The sequence below is a fragment of the Pogoniulus pusillus genome, chromosome 24 (genome assembly GCF_015220805.1).
Source record: "Pogoniulus pusillus isolate bPogPus1 chromosome 24, bPogPus1.pri, whole genome shotgun sequence".
Lineage (NCBI taxonomy): Eukaryota > Metazoa > Chordata > Aves > Piciformes > Lybiidae > Pogoniulus > Pogoniulus pusillus.
Window position 1 is genome coordinate 11,199,758 of NC_087287.1, and position 15,139 is coordinate 11,214,896.

General features: G+C 40.3%; 1 protein-coding gene across 5 annotated transcripts in view; it reads right to left on the minus strand.

The window, feature by feature from the left end:
• KCNC1 (potassium voltage-gated channel subfamily C member 1) overlaps positions 1–15,139 on the minus strand; it is a 112,959-nt gene that overhangs the window by 25,542 nt on the left and 72,278 nt on the right. For all 5 annotated transcript variants that reach the window (XM_064163587.1, XM_064163583.1, XM_064163582.1 and 2 more), the window contains exon 2: positions 9,247–10,180. In XM_064163587.1, the coding sequence (XP_064019657.1) occupies positions 9,247–10,180 (934 nt within the window). The remainder of the gene's footprint in view (positions 1–9,246; positions 10,181–15,139) is intronic.

The following is a 15,139-nucleotide window of genomic DNA, read 5'->3' on the forward strand; positions in this document are numbered from 1 at the left end:
AAAGAGTTGGCATGGGCAAGTAGACAGTGCTGTGCTCTAACTTTTCTTAGAGCCTGCTATCTGGAAGCAGGAGGTGTAGCAGCTATGAGGCTGCTGGAGTTGCTGCTGGAGGACAGAATTTCCCAGCTGCGTTTATTCTAGAGAAAATGCGCAGATTTTACATTACTTTTTTGTATTCTTTTATTGCAGCATCACTTTTGCCTGATACTTCTTGTGCTAAGCAAATAATTGTGATTATATTAAGAGGGTGAATCCAAGTATAAGAAATGTTTACTCTGATTTGTGGGAGGTTTAAGAGTTGCTCAGTATCTGAAAATACCTGTTGACTTTATATTCCTAAATGTTGCATAGAAAAGAAATATTTACATTTCAATTCCTTACTCTCTCGAGTCTCTTTAATTCAAATTAACTCTTGTTAGCAAGTTGTTTCTGTTTTAGTTGCCTGGATAGTGTTTACTGCTCATTAATGTTCATTGCTCACTCATCAACTACATCAGTTTTATACTACACTCCAGCTAAACTCTGCTGTGCTTCTTCACTGATTAAGGGAAGGCCAGAGCACAATAGTGAATCAGTGAACACTGAGAAAAACGTGCTTCTCTGGAGTTAGTGCATGGCCATAGTGATTTCTGAGTTAAGATAGAATATTCTGACAATTAAGAATAAGATTAGTAGCAATAATCTTCATGCTATTCCTCTAGAAAATGATCAGAAATGTGTATCAACTATTTTTTATCATTCTTTCAAAGCAGTCTTTGGGGGTAATTGAGGGAGATCATAAACAACATTGTTTGCTCAGAACCTGATTCAGCAAAATAACAATTATCCTTCTGCGCCAGACCATCTTCAGCTACAGAAATCAATTTTTATGGGCTCCAGAGCCTCATGCAGGATTAAAAACCATGGATCTCATGGGTAGGGGCTCATTTTTGTTGTTAAATCAGGTCCTTAGAGTGAAAGGGATATAACTATATTAAATTAGAAAAAGAATTATGGAGAAGATATATTAAACCACAGACAAAGGATGATGAAATGATGAGATTGTAGCTTGGAGAGTATAGAAGGAGGTATAGCACAGAGAAGAACAGCATAGAAACCTTTGAGAATGAGTGATGATGTGTCAGCATGGATATCAGAGTGGCAGTAAAATAATCCTAAATTGGTATGTTTGGGAATCTTTTCTGCTGGAGAATAATGAAAATTAAATTTTCCCATGCAGACTATCTGGAAAAAAAAAAAAAAGGTAATTTAACTAATTAGTTCTATTGTCATACCAAGTACTTACTCTTTGCATTAATACCTCGCATCAGGTTTTGTGTCACAATCTCAGTGAAGTTACCTATAGTCTGTGACATTCCTTGTTCTTTTGCAATAAAGAACTGTTTTGTAATCTCCTCGGCTGCCCAACATGGAGCTCAGGTTGATGGGAATTGGAGAAAAACTTCACAGAATAAAATGTGACAGTCTGTAACATACACAAGTTGCAAGCAACGTACAGTAATAACAAGTAAATGTTAACGAACAGAGTGAAAGAGAAAAAGAGAAAAAGAGAGAGAAAAATGTGAAGAACATGTAAAAGAATTAAGATTCCTATATAACGACTCAGGTTTAGTTACCCCAATATTCTAAGGACATTAAAATAAGTCTTTTTTAGTGCTAGGTATTTTTATTAAAGTTTTCTGATTTTTATATTACTGCATGTTTTCAAATTTGTTATGAAGCTCTTCTGAGTAGATATCACACTTAAGGACTTTACACTGGCCCAAGAGCAAAATTTAGTATGCTACATGAATATGCAGAATCCTTCCAACCCAACCTACCTCTTCAATATTTACTCACCACCGTGTTGACCTGGGTCCCTCCAGGAAGCCGTGTCTCCCAGTAAAGGCACTCCAGTGATGGTGGTGACCACCTCTCCCAGTACTAACTGGCCAACATAGTAACATCACTCCCAGAGAATATCACCTTTGAGAGGTATTACTTCTTGAAGTGAGGTGACTGTATGTTGGCTGCCTACCTATCGTACTGCTAGATGAAATGTGGGAGCTCTAGTTAGCCAGACCCAGTGCACTTTGCTATTACAGGTATTGTTGGATAGGTGCTTAATGCAGTGCTGAACACTAGTGTTCCTGGAAGTACTGCATTGCAAAAAGCTCAGGAAAAGCTCTCCTAGTTTTATCCTGACAGCTCTGGAGTTTCACTTATTCCCATCCTGGATTTCTGAGAGTCTTGCTATCACCATATACTGTAGAGCACATAGGGTTGTTGACAGGTCAGGTAGAGGTTGCGAGAAGATGTTGTCAGGTGAGTCATGCTACAACTTTATAACTCTAATTGAGGAATACAGTATGATGATCTGTACAGTATGGAAGGTGTCTGAGGCATGGAGCATGGATGAATACAAAGAGCAATGGCAGCAAGAATGGTAGCTTGCTTGTTATTTCAGCTGTGTGCTTATAAACAGACAAGCAGTAGACAAAAAGCTTGGAGAAAATTTCCAGCAAGTACAGAGTAAGAGGGATATAAGCAAGTGGATTGGGCACAAAACTGAAACCTCACACACTAGGCTGTTTATCCCTGGCCCTTTGTAGTAATAAGTCATCCTTTCTACTTAGTTCTGCAACTGGGATGTGCTTCTTGCACAGAGGTGACTGTTACTTTGTCTGTCCTGCAAACACTGCTCATACTGAGTCCAGCAGAAGGGAGAGATGCCAGGAGTACCTCCCTCATATGTCAGGAATGCATTCTGCGTTGGCATGGGAGCTGCAGTGGCAGGCATGCACTTGAGAAAGAGAGTTCACCATATTTACTTCTGCCTTTTGCTGGAGGATTGGATCAGGTTGGCTTTACTTGACTGGAGCACTTGTATCTGTGTTTTCCTGTTGCTAAAAGTGCCTTGTGCTCATTAAGTTAAGGCATGAAAAATCCTAAGATTTATTATTTATTTCTACTTTTTTTTTTCCACATCAGTGCAATCCTGCCCCTACACACACTCATCTCTGGCTTTGGCCAGATCATGGGGAGCTGTGTGGGGACATGTTTTGGTTTTTCGTTTGGTTTGGCTTGGTTTTTAATGTATCACATAGTGCCAGAGAAAAGCAGGGAAACCTGAAGCACTGTGCTTGAATTCATAGCTTCTGCTTTTTGCTTTCAAAAAAATTGGTATAGAGGATGTTAGTTTTTATTCAAATTCTAAAGTAAACAAGCACCATAGTACAAGTGACACCCACTGGTTGTGTCTCTACAGGAAATGACAGGTAAATAATTGTACAACAAAGTATTACATTATATTAGTTATAAATTTTGCTCTCTGTGTGATCCACAGCTTTGCAATTGCAGAAATGCCACATTGGGCAGTGGTCAAGAAATGGATCCAAATTGCTTGCACCTAACTGTAGGACACTTAACTGAGTATCTTAAGTGAGAGCTGCAGTGAGATAAGATCACAAATGGAGAAAGCCACCTCCAGCGGGCAATTCAGGTCATAAAGGAGTGATTACTCTCCAGGACTGCCTGACTCTTCTTACAGTATAAGGGGTGCCTCTGGCAAATGCTTTAAGTTAGACAAGAAAAACAAAAGGAATATTTTATGCTTTTATATTAAACTGTTAGAATTTCTGCATTAGATCTAGAGGACTCCATCTGTGGTGGATGTGATCATTACCTCATTCTCTATTTTGTAGTTATGAACTTTGGGTTTTTAAAGGCTAGGGAGGCTAAGGATAGGGAGGAAAAAACATCTCCCTATTACCTTTTCCACTGCCCTTTTAGTATTTTTTGGTGTGCAACATATTTCAACTGTGAATTCTTTTGAGGTGAAACGGACCTAAACTCTTTGCAGTCACATTGTTGTCTAATGTTCATCATACAGAGAGGGTCAAAGGTTTTATGACACAAAGATTAGATTTTTTTGTTGTTGTTAATGTTCAAAGGCATTTGATCAGAGAATTTGCTTCCCTGTGTATTAAAGGGCCACCACAGTGACTAGATAACTACAGCTTCAACAATGTTTTGCTACCCATAAAAGCCTCTGAAGTTTTCAAGTACAACAGAATGTTAATGCAGCATAATGGGCCTGTGACAAGAACTGCTAAGAGTCCCCAGTTCCCACTGAGCATTGGCACTAGAATTACAGTGCTCAGCACACTTCTGACACTAGAACCAAGGTGTTGCACAAGGAATACAGGTTACTTAGCTTATGGTGACAGAAGGGATGAAAAATGAAGCCCTGAGAAAAGAGCACCTCCTTCAGAATGCATGAGTGAAAAAGCTGAAATGTGTAATTCCACGCTATTTCTTTAAAAGGAGATCAGCTCTCTCTCAAGAAGTTGCATTGAGATAACAGGTTCCTAATGTCACAGCTTGCTCCTGTTCATATGACCATGGAGTTACATTGGAGTCACTATAATGATGTAATTCCTCTTGGTCAGTGAGACTTAGATTGCTTTAATTATAGGCACAGTTGAGGAGTGGGTTATGGAAAATTTGGCTTGGGGAAGGTAAGTAAACAACCACAGAAGTTTTTCTGAAGCTAACGACTATATTAGCAATGTCAGACATTTTTCCTCTCTTAGGCACCTGAATTCTGCTTGTATTTCTTTTGTATTTTACAGCTTTGCACTGAGTAGCAAATTCTGCCATTGGTACACTGTGAAAAAAGCTGCATGCAGAGGGGATCAGAGAGGTGATAAATTCTTGGTTTAGCTATGTAAACACTGTGTGTGCTGGCACTGTGTATATATGTACAAAATAAAACATCAGGGTAGCTCTCTGAACGAACCCAAAATAATCCATCACCTGTGCATAAGTATTCTGGACACATTCTTAAGAGCATTTCTCTGTGGTATCAGACAGTACTGTAGACATCAAATGAAGTTAGGAATTCCATTCATGTTCTAAACCTCTTTTATATTGTTGGAGAATTACAGTTACCACTTCATCCTGTGGCAACTTTGAGATGTAATGACATAACCAGCTTAACCTTCAGGCAGGCAAGAAGCTCACACAAGAGGGCCTGAAGAGCTAACACTTACCAAACAAAACTAAGAACTTTCAAGATTTGGTTTCATGTTCTGAGATTTTCTCACAAACTTGTACCTTAATGCATTCCACTACATGTACTGAGGTAAATGACTTATATCTGTAGGGCAGTGTGTGATTTGGGACAGAAATCAGCTAGGTTTAAGTGGTTGAAACTGGCTTTTTCTGGTTTGCTTTTTTGCTCCTTCACTTCTGCTAGGGTAGTGACTGTCTGGAATACTCAGAAACCTTTAGATAAAAGGCACTGCAGGACAGCAAACTATGGTTGACCACTGCTTATTTAGTTAGGTTCAACTGGTGGCTTTGCCACAGACCTTTTCAGTGATCTTACCTAGTTAAATTAAGCTATGTGTCAAATGAAAATACTGGAGATTAATTCGATTTTCTCTTTGCGGTCTACTTATCCTGTTGAGTATTTGACTGGAATATGCTGGTTGCCACATACACAACAATGGCAAAATGAAACCCTGATCTTGAGTTGGGCCTGTAAACAACACTGCAGCATAACAAAGTCAATAACTTGACATGGGGATGCTAGAACCTGGTGTGCGTTTTAAGTGAGGGGACGCCTGGTCCACTATAGTCAGAGATATCCCCAAGTCAAGGAGTTTTAATCAATTTGGTCATGTGAGATCTGCTCCTTTGCATCAGGTCTAGCTCCTCCAGGCACCATATAAGCAGATTTTTGAGAATTTACAAGCATGAGGCATTTCTATAGAGAAAGTCTCTACTTTCATAATGATGCTGGTGAAGGCTTGCCTGCAGCTGTAGTTCTGCCATCCCCTACTCTGAAGTGCCTTTACACCCTTTCTGCTCCCTTGGAATGGACAGCAGGAAGGGCTGCCACAGAAAGTAGAGACATGATAGAATCAAACTCTGACATTCTTGGTATAAAATTAAAATCAAGTGCTGTTATTTATAGATACTATCCTGACAAATTAGATTATCCCTGGACTGAGCTGCTGAGAACGTTTGGGACAATTTTCAAACTTATAAGAATTTATATTCAAACCCTCTTTACTTTGCCTGTAAATGACCATGGCATCATTGGCAGTAGCTGTGCAGCCTGTGGGCAGAGTTCTGCTGTTTGCTTGTCTGTGCCAGGAAAGTGTTCCTCAACCTGAGCAAAGGCACTGGGCTATGGCTGTGCAGGGTTCTGCATAGCCCCCAGTCCTGTGTATGGACCAGGAACAGCTGAGAACTGCTGACTTGGTGCACAAGAGGGCTATGGAGACAAAATCTTGTGTGGAACTATTTCATACTCATCATTATTTTGTGAAGTGTTTAATTATGCCACCACACAATATATGGAGTTAATAACTTCATATGATGTCCTTTACACTTGAGCAGCTAATCAGGCTTTTGGGGGGAATAATGACCTTATATCACCTAGACACTGTCACACTGAACCTTTACAGTTAAAAATGTCAAGAAATATCTTGGCCAACTCAGACATTATTTTAGCAATGTTAGGCACCCAGTCCATGTTCCTAGTACAACGTTAACTGGTTGTTTACAGTTAGGAACTATCAACCAATCCAAATACTGTACAGTATGGGAAACACTCACTGCTTGCAAGTCCCTGCTTTCATCTAATGTGCAGACTGTAGTTTCAGGAACACCTCAGTGCCTATGAATGCTTCATATTACATAAATGAACCTCAACATCCAAGGCAATGCAGATCTTGTTTTAACAGTTCAATTCTTATCTTACTATTTTTCACTGTTTTCTTGCACACATTGTAGATCTTTCCTTACTAGGAAGCTGAGATGCAGGCAGTATTTTTTTGCTGCTAGTGGTGCATAATAATCAGAAGCAGAACTTCAGCAACAGTGTTACCGAGTCTGTTTTGTTAGTTGATGTGTAAGTGTGCTTTGTTACTTCTTAAAATATATGTACTTGAAATTTTATATAAAAATAGTCTCTCTTAATTATTGCAGAAACAGATAAATTGCTGTTGCTATCAACACTTCATAGATATTCTAGTAACAGCTGATTTTAGAGCACTGATGGTGGCAAAACAGTTCCCCATTGAACCAAAATTACACATATTCTCAGGATATCAGTGTGGAATTGCACTGAACTCATGGAGTTCTTAGTCCTCTAGCTCCCAGAGAGGACCAGGGTAGGTAATGGAAGGAACTCTATAAAGCAAGGGATTTCTGAGAAGAAAGTCACTCTGGAGCTGACTGCTGAAGTACTCAAGAGTCTGGTATCGCTTGCGCATTACAATTGGGTAGTTGGTGTATTGCTTACAGTAGGAGACATGCAGTATCGTTTGTGCCCTCTTTCCCTCTTGATGCGTGATGCCACAAAGACATCTGTTTATGAGGAAGTTTGCTGCTTGGCCATGAGTTGTGATAAGCATTTGCAACCTGAGGGGAATGGATGATAAAACCATACGCTTATGCACCAAAGATACAATAGGCAAGAGACAGTCTATCAGTCACGTGAATTGTGATTGGCCTGTTGCAATGGAAGAGCCTTTAACAAAAAAAAAAAAAAAAAAAAAAAAAAAAAGAAAGCTAGTTACCTCTGAATGGATTTTACATACTTGCACAAAAGAGAAAAGAAAAAAAAAAAAGAAAAGAGAAAAGAAGAGAAAGGTTCCCACCAGCTCTTTCCCTCCAAAATTAGCATTGGCATTGGTGAAATCAGACACAAAGGAAAGTCTGACTTTCTTTGTGCCTCTCACAATGGCATCAACATGCATGGCTATGAGATGACAAGAGAATACCTCACTCACAATGAGTAACAGATTAGAGTTTTCTTCCAAGTGAAAAAAAACCAAACTGTTAACACAAGACCATCATAGGTATATGCTAGCTCTTTCAAAACATCTCTTTTGGACTAGATGACCTTTCATATCACTTGAATGGCGATCTCTTCTATCTAGCACAACACAGGGAGATATTCTGAACAGGCTGGAGAATGTCTGCTATACAACTTGGCTGGAACATCTGCCAAAAATGAAGTTGGCTTTGTTTTCAATGTGGTTTTCTACTTTGAAATTACTCCATAGAATAAATAGTGATATTCCATGGGTAGAGGTAGATTATGGGGTTTAAATAGTCAAATTGGAGCCCCATAAATTTATGTGCTATAGGAGGATTCTCATAAAACTGAGATATTCCCATAATTAACCACTAGCCATGGGATATTATAATATATTCCATGGTGACTAGTATTTTTTTCCATTTCCCTCCCCCCTCCCAGCAGAATTAGTCTGATTTAGTTTTGCTCTGGTTTGACCTATTGCTAATATGAATCAGTATAATTGAAAATAAGAATACCATATTAAGAGGTGATACTGTTTAGGCCAAACTGGCCAGTAATGAATAACCAGTCAGACCTTATCCAGTTGGCCTTTGCTGCTAGAAGGTTGAAAGAGCTGTAACTCACCAACCCATACTTGCAAAAGGAGCATGTTTTAGAAAATGTGGTTCAAAACTCTTCATAGTTCTAAATGTTAAATTCTAGTGGAATATTATAGAACAGATTGATTTGCATGCCATGGGATAAACATCCTTACATCTAGTCTTGTCTCAGAGTGAGTCATTTTGCATTAGTGTCAAGAATTTGAGCTGTTGTTCTATTTTGCAGTTAATCATCAGAAAGAGACGGGATTGTCTCATGAATATGCATGACAGTATAGTTGTCCCTTCAACTTACTAGGCACCTAGTTTCTGTAATGAGATGTACAATATCTGCCATTTAAAACAGCTGAAAGGTCCCAAATGGGAACAAATGAGAAAGCATCTGGCTGTTTTGAATTCCAGCCCTGTTAGTCAGAAAACTCTGTAATTGCTGAGTACTTGGCTCCTACTCTGCTCTAAGAAGCATTCAACTCTCAGGAGCCTCTGAGATGCATTACACAGTCCAGCAACATAGCTGTAGAACTTTCAAAATTCTTCCACTAGATGTAACAGCTCTTCAAAATATCTTGAGACTTGTATGCCCTTAACCAGGACCAAAGTTTGGGCTCCTGGAGCATGCTCTCATCCTTAGTTTTGCTGATCAGCCTCCACTGTACCATTTGTCCCTGCAACCTAGACTTCACACATATTATTCACTGTGTGATGGTGGGACTAGAATGGATAAATGTGCTACCCATTGCTCTAAGAAAGCAGTCTGGCTGAATCTTAAATCGCTACGCGGGATGGAGGTTAACGGTCAGATGGACATTCCTCTAAGAGGTTTCCTACCTGCTCTGTTAATTTCTAAAATTTCTTCTTGGGCCAGTGGGCAAGTGTCGCTCTGAGTACTGTGGTGTGGAGAGTTTACGACAGATTTACAATAATTGGGGGATCCCAGCTGGGGTGGCCTCGGGATATGCTTCTTTTTTTTCTTTGGTAGCTTCTGCTTAGCCATAGCTAAGGAGTAATACATTCCGAAATTGTTCACAATGACAGGGACAGGCATGGCAATGGTCAGCACACCAGCGAGAGCACAGAGGGCCCCCACCAGCATGCCTGACCAAGTCTGAGGATACATGTCTCCGTAGCCCAGGGTCGTCATGGTGACAACAGCCCACCAAAAGCCGATGGGGATATTTTTAAAGTGTGTGTGTTCACTGGCACTAGGGTCATTTGGTTTAGCACCTATTCTCTCGGCATAATAGATCATCGTGGCAAAGATTAAGACGCCCAATGCCAAAAATATGATGAGCAGCAAGAATTCGTTTGTGCTGGCGCGGAGGGTGTGTCCCAGGACCCGCAAGCCAACGAAGTGGCGGGTCAGCTTGAAGATTCGCAGGATTCGCACGAAACGGACTACGCGGAGGAAGCCCAGGACATCCTTAGCAGCTTTGGAAGACAGGCCACTGAGTCCAACCTCTAGATAGAAAGGCAGTATGGCCACAAAGTCAATGATGTTCAAAGAGTTTTTGATAAATTCCACCTTGTTTGGGCAGAAAGTGACTCTCATCAAGAACTCAAATGTAAACCAGACCACACAGACACCTTCGATGTAGGTGAGAAAGGCTTCAGTCTCTGCTTCCCTGTAGTGCCGCACCTGGGTGTCATTCCCGATGAACTCAGTTTCTGTCTTGTTCACGATGGGGTTAAATCTCTCATGGGTCTCGAGGCAGAAGGTGGTGATGGAGACCAGAATGAAGAATAGGGAGGCAAATGCCACATACTGTGGAAAGATAAGAGAGAAATGTTAAATGGTAGGTAAAGCAGAGAGGCTTTGATTCTGAAACACCAGGGAGAGGCAAGAGCCTTATTAAAACTAGAGATAATGTCAAGCCTTCTTCCTGTGAGCTTAAGATGCCAAATCTCTCCTGTAAAGATAGCTGAACACTCAAACTTGGAGGGAGAGCAGTATAGAAGGATATCCATTGCTATACAGCTGGCACTTAAGTGTAAATGTACCTTTAAGCAGACATTTACATCTCAGAGCTTTCTGTGGGATATAAGGTTAAGGACATTGAAATTTTGCCTTCCTGAACATGGTCTTTTAGTGGCCTGCTAGTAAATACCAACAGTAGTCTCAGGTGGGCTCTACTACAAGGAACAGAGACCTGCTTAGCAGTGCCAGACCTTGCCAAATCCCAGGGACTGGTTGCATTCCTACCTTGCATTTCTGGGATAGTTCTGATCTTGGAGATAATAAACATTTTCTATGCTTTGCTTGAAACAAGTAAGCCCAGCACCCCAGTAGCATTCATTGATACAGTGGTTGGAGTTGTCAGCAGATGGACAGTGAAGGCTGATGATGAAAGTACTGGGACAGAAATCAGATGACTGATGTTCTCTTCCAGCCTCCACCAGTGACATTTTTAGCCTTCAGGCATGAGTGTCTGCATCTTTTGCACCACCTTTTGTCTCCTTTTTTAAAAATTGAGATGGTAAATTCTTTGGGATTTGGTTCTGTCTGCCAATCTATGCCTGCCCAGTATCAAGCCCACAGAATGCCTGGAGTGCAGACCTGGAAATGGAGACCTTGGATGAGTCTTTGATGGGAAAGACACCACTCTTGAACTATAGACAATAAAAAAAGTGGATGGTGGCAGCGGAAGCAGCACAGCCTTTGCAAGTCAAGTTCCAAGTTTGTTTTCTAGGAAAGAGTGATCTACACAACACACCATTCATAATTCATTCCAGATCACAGTTCAGAGTGAGCTAGTAGAAAGTGCATGCCACAGATACTGCTCTTCTGCTTTGATACTGCTCAGAATTAGTTAACAATCTTGACTCAGGCTAGATGGGAGAAAAGAAACAGATCATGCTCGAAGATTTGCCAGCCTCTCCCTTTGCAACTGTTAATCCCTACACTGTTTTAAGGAAAATCAGGAAATTCTATCTTTCCCTGAACCTCTGGATGAAAGGCAGAGGAAGACAGCATTTTCTTTGAACTACATCTGTTTCCTGATGCTGTTGAAGCATCAGGCAATTTTCAACATAAGAGTCACCTTCTCTTACTGATCTGTTTTGGTGAGTTTTGGTTTGAATGACAACAATATTTGAATCACTACATCATAACCCTCCTGGTTCTGTTGAACCAACAAAGCAGTTGTTTTAGTCTGTATGAGCAGGGCCTCAGAGCAGCATGAGACTTGCTGCTTCTCTCACAGGCGAGCCCAGGGCTTGCCAAGACTAAAATTGGAGATGAGAGTACTCTCACCATACATCTTTGTCTCCAAAGAAATGATGGAGCTGTTACTGCTGTGGCATTTCCAGAAAAATATATTAGGACTCTAGTGAGAGCTAATATGTTGAGGTGTGGGAATTTTTTTGGCGGTGAGGGAGTACACAGGGAGAATAATAAAAAAGCTTGGAAGTCTAGTAATTTTTCAGTAAATCTATCACTGGTAAATGCCAGAAATCTTGCAGGAAGCAGGAAGAAACTATTTCAGATTAGTGTTAGCAAACCAGGAGTTGATTTTCTACAAAGTGCCAGTAATTCAGATATATCCAGAACCCTGTGCTTTTTGCTAGACCTGCATAAAACCCCCTGATCACCATTCACAAGGAATCTCTTCAGATACTTAATAAACTCGATTTTACAGCAGTTCATCTTCTTGAGGCTTGTCTCTGAATGCTGTTATACCTGAATGAAGCTGCCAACATTTGCCTGTGACCTGAATAACAAAGCTTTTCGTAGCTTATATTTTAATCTGAAAAGCATACTTCAGCCACTCTTCATTGAAAACTTAGTCCATGTATCACCAAAATGTTTAGCAACAGAAGCATATCTTTTTTTCTGCAGCTTAGCCAAAGAGTGGGTTAAATGAAACCTGCTTTAAAACACTTAGTTTCATAACTGTTTTATTATCTGTCAAGACAATTTTCCAGGCTTTCTTGAAGCTATGGACCCTGTTTCAAACAAATGACTCATTTTGAATGTGCGAGTAATTCTGGTGAATTTTTGAAAGAAATGTTGACTCTGTATGACTGATCAGATGACTAAATGCAGGCACGTGATGCTGGCAACCAGATAATGCTGAGGAAGTGGGCAAAAGCTAGACTCGATCAAAAAGCAACCTTAGCAATGTTTCACTAAGAATCCCATGGTAAGATGGTTTAAGATAATTTGAGTAATGATTATAAAACCAAAATTGCAAGAGGAAAAATCTATTTCTGCTTTTATAACTGATAAAAGTCTGTGAGGGCACAATCAGATGTTACCACCAAACTCTTCCCTGTGTAGGAAGAGACAACCATCTTGGCAGTCTGATTTCTTTCAGTGAGGTGATAAGACAAGCAATACAGAAGCTCACATCAGTAAATATACTGGTTCACCCACAAGATTTTTCAAATTCATGTTTCTTAGCTGAGACACATGGAAGAAGTAGACTTGCACATAGACAAAGCTTGCTCTAGAGTCAGCTAAAAAGTCCACTAGCAGATCATGGATGAAGTGGTTACACAATGGAAAAAAAAGCCCATATGACAGCTTGCAAAAAAATCTTGGAATGCTTAGTGGCACACAGACATGAAGCAGCGTGTTAAGAAAAATGTGCAGTCATCTGTGGAAAATATGCTTAAGTTATTCGGTGTTGATACTGCAATAAATAAATTAGAAGCAGATCTCTCAAATGTTAGTCCTAGCAGACAGCCATGTGCTTTGACAGGGTAGTTACTGGGATAAGCAGGACTGCATCAGGACTGGAAGTATATGTACCATATTTCTCTGTGACCACATGGCCAGCCAGCTGGTCACAGGCAAAGGTTGACTTTGTGGCTTTGTAGCTCACAGGCAAGTTCTCCAGTTTCATCTAGGATAGATGAAATCTTGTGATCTGATAGGAGAACATTGTCATAGAAGAGACATGAATTTATTTTATGAGCTTCCTTGCTATTTCCCTAGTCTGGCTGGCAGTGAGAACTAGATGGAGACAGTATGGTGGGAGTAAGAAATGTTTCATATTGCTCAGCAACAGCTCAATGGGAAATTCTTAACATATATAGATTGCTGATCCAAAAGCACCCCAAGACTTCTGCAGCTAAGTAAATGGAACACTGCAGAAGGAGCTCTTAAGTGTTGAAATAAAGTGTTTCCTTTCTTTAAGGGGGTGCAGAAACATAAGTTTGGTAGAGACTTCCAAATGTCATTCTCCTTTTCCAAATCAGTGTGATCCTTCCTGAAAGGTAGCTATACTGACTGTTATTAAGGACTTACAATGGTAAATATTATAGAAATGCATCAGGAAATTTATCCCAGTGCTTCACCGTATTTTATCTGTACTTTTGGTGATGCCTAACCTAAATCATCTTTGCTGCACTTTCAGCTGCTTTGCTTTTGTCCCATCCATGACAAACGGCTAGGCATTTAGATGTTTGCAGACATAGTCATCCTTTTCCTTCTTTTGCAAGCTAACAACCACTAAACATTCAAGCATTCCATGAGCCCTAGACTTCTGTTTTCATATGCTTGTGCTCATACTGCATCAATTCAATATAATTGTTAATCTTCCTTTCTGATGATGCCCCACACTTCTAGGCTGTCAGTTCTGTCAAATGCTCTAGAATTTAAAAAAGATGAGCAAGTCATGTAACATCTCATGCACGAGAACACAAACTAACACAGGACAAAGGTCTGTTGCGTTGCCCATTATTGCTAGGTTGCTCAGTCTCTTTCTGTTAGGCAGTAGGTAACCTAATTTGAAAAAGCAGGTTTTGTAGCAATGACGGATGGTAGAGTCATGTGTTAGGATTTTCAGGATCTCACCTCACCACCTTTCTTCTGAATGCTATTTTATCTCCTGAGAAAATCACACTTCCTCTGTAACTTGCTGCCAGCCCTTCCTTGTGGGAAGAGAAAACACATTTCTTATGCAGTTCCTTGACAAAGGGGAATTCCTGACTGGAGCTCGGTGGAATCCAACTGGGAAAACCCGAAGACTTGCAAAAATGAGCCTAGTCCTGAGACTTCACAGTTTAGAAATAACTTTTAATTTTCCCCTTCCAAGCTCACGTACATGCTCATGATTAGGATCAAGTGCAGCCAGATGAGGGACGTTATGTATATCGGACCAAGCCTCACATTTTGCTTTTGGAAATGTGAAACTACAAAGATAATTGTTTGTCAGGTTTTACTGTCTTGTGTGCACAGTACACGAGTGCACACACACTCACTCACTCACTTTCCCAAAGTTAGCTGGCAAGGATGCAAAATAGCTTTCACCTCTTAGGGGTTCTATTGATCCACCTCATTTCTAATCCTTGTGTGATCTGTTGCCACTGTGTGCTGCCACAGGCCTGCTTAAGGCATGAAGTGTGTGCAAGTGAGTGTCACAGGATAGCATAAGAGCTGCTTCCCAGGGAGAAATTAAAGATTACTTTAAAACATAGAACCAGTTAGATCATTGAAAGGTGCCAAAATCAAAGTTTGGAAAAAAAATTTTTGCAAGTTTTTAAACATAATGCCACAGTCAGAGCTTGAAGTATTTTATGTAACTTGCAGTGTAACCTCAATGTGGAGACAGAGGCAGCTTCCCATTGTGACCTCTTTCTTCAGTGCCCTGTGCTTCAGGTAAGGTGCACCATTTTTTGGAAAGCCGTTTTCTTATCTTGATGTGTTAAGTGCACATGAATTCCCTAACCACACGTTACTTGCAGCTCATCAACGTAGGTGCCTTTCTAACCTCAGGAC